At 31.4% G+C, this 7,543-nt stretch overlaps 1 protein-coding gene across 1 annotated transcript in view; it reads left to right on the top strand.

The window, feature by feature from the left end:
• Positions 1–435: 435 nt before the first annotated feature.
• Positions 436–7,543, top strand: part of LOC117116807 (MAM and LDL-receptor class A domain-containing protein 1-like) — an 11,550-nt gene continuing 4,442 nt past the window's right edge. Inside the window, exon 1 of the mRNA XM_033260900.1 lies at positions 436–826. Coding sequence (XP_033116791.1) covers positions 619–826 — 208 coding nt within the window. The 5' untranslated portion in view covers positions 436–618. The remainder of the gene's footprint in view (positions 827–7,543) is intronic.

Consider the following 7,543-nt stretch of genomic DNA (forward strand, 5'->3'; position numbering starts at 1 on the left):
TTATTCTTTTGGTTTATTTATGCCTACTTGGTTTGTATTTTATGGATAATAGCAACGATTTCTACTTCCGCAAAAGGAGGTTATGTATTCACCGTTACGGTTATGTAAGTTTGGCAGAAGTTTTATTTTAGATCCAGTCGTATGTGGCGCCCAATTGTTTGTATTCCCACCATGGCGTTGCGTTCTACATAGAATCGCGTCAGCCGACTAGCGTCGGGCGCAGTTAGGGTGTCCGGCTTTACAGAATACTGAATGTTATTTTGTCCATCATTATAACAAAATATAACAATACTTTTGACTGTGATTGATTATTCAGACGAAAAATACATTCATATATTACATGATCACGTAACTCTTTCATTATTTCGGCTTTGACAAATTATGTTGACCGAATATCACAATGTTATCATAACAGCTAGTATTTCCTTTTACTAGGGAGTAAGGTTGTGTCAATAACGTCTCTTTGGTGTCACGTGGTGTCAGTGCTTGCGTTCATTGATGTGTTCAAAAGACAATAGCCTCGGAAAGGTCAATTGATATAATATAGTGGAAGAAGTTTTTAAACTCCAGGAAGTATATTTTCCGTCACTTCTAGACTGACAAGAGAGAGCAAAGCCCATGATGGAGTCTGCAGTAGCTCAGTGTTGCATTCTACTCTTCATGATATCTACCAGTTGTTCGTTATTCTGCGACTTCGAAACTGATTTTTGTAACTTTGAGGTGGACACAGACAATGATTACGCTCGATTTTTACGTTGGTCGAAGAGCACCGGTAGATACGTTTCGTACATTCCTCTAACAGATCACACTTACGGAAATAGCACAGGTAGGTCTGAGACATTTTTACCATGTAACCCTACATAGAATCGATTTCTATTATCATCAAACTAACTTTGTTATAAAACACTTTAGCCATAGCAGTAATGTTAATAAACATACATAAACGTTGTTTATAATATTTTATGGTAATTTTTAATTTAAATGCATTTTTGATATGATCTTCCTACAATCACAAACATGAGACATAATTTCACTTTATTGATAAAACACTCAGAGGTATTACAAATGGTGGCCCAATGGGCCAAATTGCTTGTAATCTTACAAAAGGTATGGGCAAGAAAGCGGCAAAAACATTAAAATATTAAAAAAAGAAGATACAAGAAGTACATATAAAAAAATAAATAAAAAATAAATATATATATATATAGAAAAAAAATTATTATTTTTTTATTATTATTATTATTATTATTATTATTATAATTATTATTATAATTATTATTATTATTATTATTATTATTTTTATTATTATTATTATTATTATTATTATTATTATTATTATTATTATTTGGACCGAAAATTTGTAGCACCAATCGGGAAGGAGGTTGGCACACTCAAATCATCAAGGTTAACATTGCTGTTTATGAATTATTGAGTAATCGGATATAGTACGGGATTGGACTATTGAAAAATCTATTTGTTTTAATGGAAAATTGCGTGATTTTGTTACCATTGCGGAGATTTTTATTGTGGCTGCGGTAACGAGTGTGTGGTACCAGATCAGAAGAATGTGAGGTTAAAGTGAGACCCTTGGCGAATTTGAGACAGTGTGCCACCCTCCTTTCCGGGAGCAGTTGAAGTTCACATATGCCCAAGGCATGTTCATAAGAATTGAAATATTTGCCTAAGATTACAGTATATGGCATGCCCTTTTCTGTATCACTTCAATAGTGTTACTTAAATCTTGATTGAGGCCAGGGTGCCACACAACATCAGCATATTCTAATATTGGTCTGATATACCCTGTATAAACTGCTCTAAGTTCTTGTTTATCAAGTCCAAATTTCTTAAGATTACGGAGCATAAACAGTTTCCTGTTGGCCTTAGTAACAATATTGTTAACTTGGGCATTCCATTTCAAATTATTTTGAAGTGTGACGCCCAATATTGTAGTTTTATCAACCACAGCAAAGATCTTATAAACACAAGATAGCGTTCTCCGCGATTTACGCGTAACAAATAGAAGCGTCGGTCAAGGTTCAAAAGTTTCCAATTTAGCAAGAGGGCGCCATTCATGCGCTATTATAATTTCGGAGCATAAACAGTTTCCTGTTGGCCTTAGTAACAATATTGTTAACTTGGGCGAAGGGGAAAAGAGAAAGATAGACAGGTAAAGAGAAGGAACATGCAAGGCAAGCTCCTGTAAAAAAAGAGGAAAAACCAGGCACAATGCCACACTGGTAATTGGTATAATAGACCAATATTCTTCCAAATTATGCAATTCGTGGTACCCACCCATTTATAAAAAAAAAAAAGGCAAGCGTACATGAAGTGTTTGACCAAGGTCAAAGTAAACGTGACAAGAGTCGGATCAATTGGATCTAAAACCAGGATACGGCAGATATCCCAAACCATACCAGCTCGCAATACGATTCTACTTTAGCTTTTCACAATTCGAGACGTTTTTTGGTGTAAGTTGGTTGAAATTAACCTAATCTTAAATTTAAATGTATAAGATATCAATAATTTTTTTTACTTTTTAAAATAGATTTTATTAATTAGTCTACGCCAAAAAAATTATGGTGTTTTATGTTTTCACGCTATTTTTTTTTTATAAATTGTAAGCAGGCCTCGATCTATATGTAGATTTAGTTATATATTATATAACTAAATTATAAATTATATTTAGCTATAAATAATTATATTTAGCTATAAATAATTATAACTATATTATAAATTATATTTAGCTATAAATTTTACAACTGTTGTAATATTTTGTTTAAGTTTGATATAAACTGTTTAGATATCATATATTTAGAGGCTCATTATCTGAAGTCAACTGGATAATTTAGTGAAATTATTCTGAAGATCAGGTTAAATACCAAAAGTCAATGAATGAACGTGAGGGTTTGCTGGTCAGGCTTATATCTTCCATGAAATAAAGGACAGGCCTTTCGGATATTTACTTAGAAAAAATCTATAGGCCATAAGAATTATATTTAGTCAATTTTCTGCCTTTAAAATGTAGATATCTGTAATAAAATAAATTCAATATTGAAATTCTTTATTTCACATAATAATTTAAATGAGAATGTCCAATTACTGAATGTTATAATAAAATAGTGTACCGCAAGCATTAATTATATATTATACTTCGCCATGCAAACCTTCAAACAAAATAGTTCCTATTTTTAATTACATGCATAAGTTCCATAAATTGACTGGTTTGAGTAGTAAAGTCGGCCAAAAAATGTCATTTTTAATGAGGTATTCATTTTGGAAACTTGTTATATATTTTATGACAAGTATACTTAATTGTATACCCAAGCGTTGTCATAAGAAAGAAACTTCAATAAACAGTTTATGAATAATTGTGTTGCTACATATTGTGAACACTTTGGTTGTTACGATTATTTCCGCAGTGACAATAAACCGGAAGAAATGGTATCCGGTAGCGTAGGGCGTGAAATCTTATCGCACTTCCACAAGCAATAGAAATTTGTAATACCTCTGTGTCCATGGCAACTATTTCAAAAACCAATTGCGAAACATTATTATGAACAATCATTGTATATAACAGTAACAAACAATCGAGAATAGGAAAAGTAATACTTTTAAAATTTCCAGGCTCAACCTAAACACTATCTTCACTCAATTCCTTCATAGGGTCTACACACCAATTTTACTTTTAAATAATCAAATCCACTGTTAGTTTGTACCCTTATTTATGGAAACACTGTTATGGAAAACCTTAAAAATGAATCAAATTATAAAAGTGTTAATTTAATAATAATAATAATAATAATAATAATAATAAGATTTATTAAGCGCACATCTCCACTAAAGTGCTCAAGGCGCTTGTGAAAACCATGAAAAGCTTATCCTTTTAAACTAAAGGCTACCAGAAAAACGACCATAACCCACTTCACTGCTTCCGTTTACCAGCAATTTAAGGTGCAAAGACCGGCTAGTACATGACTCACAGGTGTTCTCAGTTTTGTGGGCATCTAACTAAACAAATTAAAGAACAAAACAAAAAAAATCAATTCACAATAAATTAATTTCCTTGAGCAACAAAAAATAGATGTGTTTTCAGAGCACGTTTGAACAAAGCAGTCGACGAACTTGATCTTATTTCAATAGGTAATCTGTTCCACAAATTTAATATAGATCAAATAATAAGTAATCATTGTTATTATTGTTATTATTAAGGTGGTCTAGAATTGGAGAGCGAACTGTATTATCATTATTAAATTATTGTATGTAGAGATGAAACTTTCTACAATCCTTAAAAACGTTTTTTTTTTGTTTTTTTTTTTTTGTTTTTTGTTTTTGTTTTTGTTTCATTTTAATCATTCATGAAATTTTACGAATTATGTTCTGATAATTAAATTATTATGACAGTAAAGGTTTCTCTCCAATTAGAGATCCCCAACTAAAGAGCAGTTTTCTACGACCTCGGTTGAATGCCTATCTTTTATCCTTAGCTGTTCCATTCTATTAAAGGCCAAATTACCAATAGAGACCAAAAGACCGTAGTGTTGGCGGACCAGACGGTTTCGCTCCAACTAAAGGTCAATATAAAATAAATAGTGATGTTGATGTAATTTTACATATACAAAAATATAATGAAATACTGTGTTTGTAATAGTTTTTTTTTGTATATATTGAAATGTTAGTAGCGATGTTAATAATACGTTATTGGAAAGTTAGGTAGAATTATTACAGGGCTTTATGTCTGGCTACCATTTATATAATAAATAAAAGCATGCAGTAATATTATAGATGTATTTTAAAACACTTAATTTTTATATAAAAAGAAACTTCTAAAGACCACATATTGTACACAGGCGCCTCAAGTCTCCTGCAGAGTCCTGTGATTGAGTCTCCTGGAAATCAGCGGAAAGGCCTCCCGCACTCCAGCCACCAACCACGAATAGGCCTGTATTATCAATTTCTCCCAGAAAAATATACTTAGATGTGTTGAGAAAACACATTTAAACAGATTTTCCAAATTATAGATTGTTGATTCTTCCAACTTTGGACCCCTGAGTGCCGGTCTTTAATTATCGGGATTTAAAATAATATCAAATAAGTTTTAGAGCCCAATTATATCTTTCTTCTTTGTTGTGTATTCATTTTGTACTCTTTTTTGCGATGTGATGTAGGTCTACCAACTGATTTTCAAAAAGGACACAATAAAAGAATCTCGAATCTAGTAGACACCAAAGACCATAGTTTTGGCAAACCTAACCATCAATTTAAAGATTAGGCCTATCTAATAGTGGTTTTATTGAGCAGTTTTTGTACAGACTACAGACATCAAAATAATGTACATCAAAAACTATGTTTTCAGTGTACACATAAAATACCAATAGTGTTAGTAGAGAATACTTGGAGAAAAAAAAATGTATTAGCAGACCCAACTATAATTTTCCCTTCAAATAAAGAATACATTGAAATAGTCGCTTCAACACAGCTTTTTAAATATGATAATGATATGAATAATAGATATACATAAAAATAATACACTACATAAGATGATGGCTTGTGTATACAGTGCTCTTAAATTAATGGGCCTGTCAGGAAAAATTTGGTTCGGGGCAAGTATCGGTCCGACGGACCGATTTTTGCCAAATAATTACTTGCCAAATGCTGTCCACATAAGCCAAAATCAGTCCGCTGAAATTAACTTTGCTGTGCTCAGCACACTTGGGAATCTTACGTCCACAATATATTTTGGCGAAAAGAACGATTCCTAAACTTTTACAGACGTGCATATGCTTATCTAGCCAATCACAAAGATGTCCAAGCTGAAGCCTGAATTTGCATACATCACCCAATATAACAGTTTAAGATCGGCATGTACAGTACAGTATTTGAGTTTAGCAAATGTAGGTAAAAATGGCCCCGGAAAAAATGGCCCAGGAAAAAATGGCCCGGAAAAATGGCCCCGGTAAAAATGGCCCCAATGAAAAAATTTAGTAATAGAAATAATTTTTTTTAAATCTTCAAATATTTAAATAATAGCTATAAAAAGCAAGAATTGAATCAATAACAAATACAGTTACACAACAGATGCAAATAATGTACTGAGAGATTATCGGAAAACAATGGCCATTGAATAACATTTTTTGATAGTAGAAATAAGTTTTAAAAACGTTATTCCACTAACAAAGTAGAGGAATGACAAACATACAGTACTTCAACTACCAAAATATGCAACTCATAGATAACCACAAATTTTACTTTTGTTAAGTATCAAATGAAATAACTTTACATGTTATAAAACAGTGGAAATAAACAGTATTTAAAGCATGTGGATCAATTGTGTGTTTTAATCGCAAGTTTATGTATGAGAAAAGGGAGAGGCTTACTTTCTCACAAACTTAGCAATAGATGTTCCGCTTAGAGTTACTTCAAAGAAGTATTTGTTAATCATATATTGTTTTTAAAGTAAACTGAATAATTAGGAATAGGCCTACATTTATTTAAGCAACTTATTTAATTGCATACTTGGATTTTACTCCCCGCCAACTAAATTTAAGTGCCTAAAACTATACTAAATAATGTAAACTGAGATACTATATATACATATGTAAATATGGCAATTATGCTAAGAATTAAAATGGCGTGTAATTGTGAGGGTAGGGTAATTATTAGGATTAATGGTATTTCTAAATCCCACAAACATCCCAAAACACACTGTAGAAAACCAAACAATTCAATTTTGATTGACTCACTTAGTATATCAATAAGAAAATTAAATATTCTTAAGAACCTATTTTTTGGTTAAAATGTTGATTTTTTTTTTGTGAAAAAAATACTTGCAAATACACCACAAACCTCCAAACACACTGCGAACCCCATCCAAACCCTTTAATTATGATTGTAGAACTCTCTATTTCTAAAAAAGAAATAATAATAATTTGATGTTCATATAAACTCATTGTTTTTGTGGGGTTTACCAATACCCGGTTTGAATTTCTGGAAAATTGTGATTCCATTAAATTGGCCACAAATAAATTATTTTAATATTATTAAATGCATTATTTATGTTGACTTGTTGCTATTTTTAACATTTAAATGGGAAAAAATAGTGTTATTCATGTTTTTTTTTTTATCTTTGAATAGTTTATCAATGTTGAATATGTAATTCCTGCACAAAGTAAAATGTAAATGGCAATTTATTTGATGTTAGATTCCTTTTTAAAAACTAAATAATTTCAGTTAAAAGAAATGCATATAATGATTTTTAAAAAATCAGTTTTAATACAGAATTTTATTATTAGGGCCATTTTTACTTACCTGTTATTTGGGGACATTTTTACCGGGGCCATTTTTACCGGGGTTATTATTTCCGGGGGTCATTTTTTCCGGGGCCATTCTTACCGTACACCGCGTTTAGCATAGAGTAGAACCTTCGCGGTTAGTGAACATAGAGGAATAACAATAAGGAAAGGCTAAGCTATGTACACAGATGTATACTAGTTGTTATATTTTTAATAGTGTTACAGTATATTTGCTAGTGTTCTTATACACCTCT

This window comes from Anneissia japonica, unplaced genomic scaffold, assembly GCF_011630105.1.
Source record: "Anneissia japonica isolate Jap-2015-1 unplaced genomic scaffold, ASM1163010v1 scaffold287740_len772037_cov194, whole genome shotgun sequence".
NCBI lineage: Eukaryota > Metazoa > Echinodermata > Crinoidea > Comatulida > Comatulidae > Anneissia > Anneissia japonica.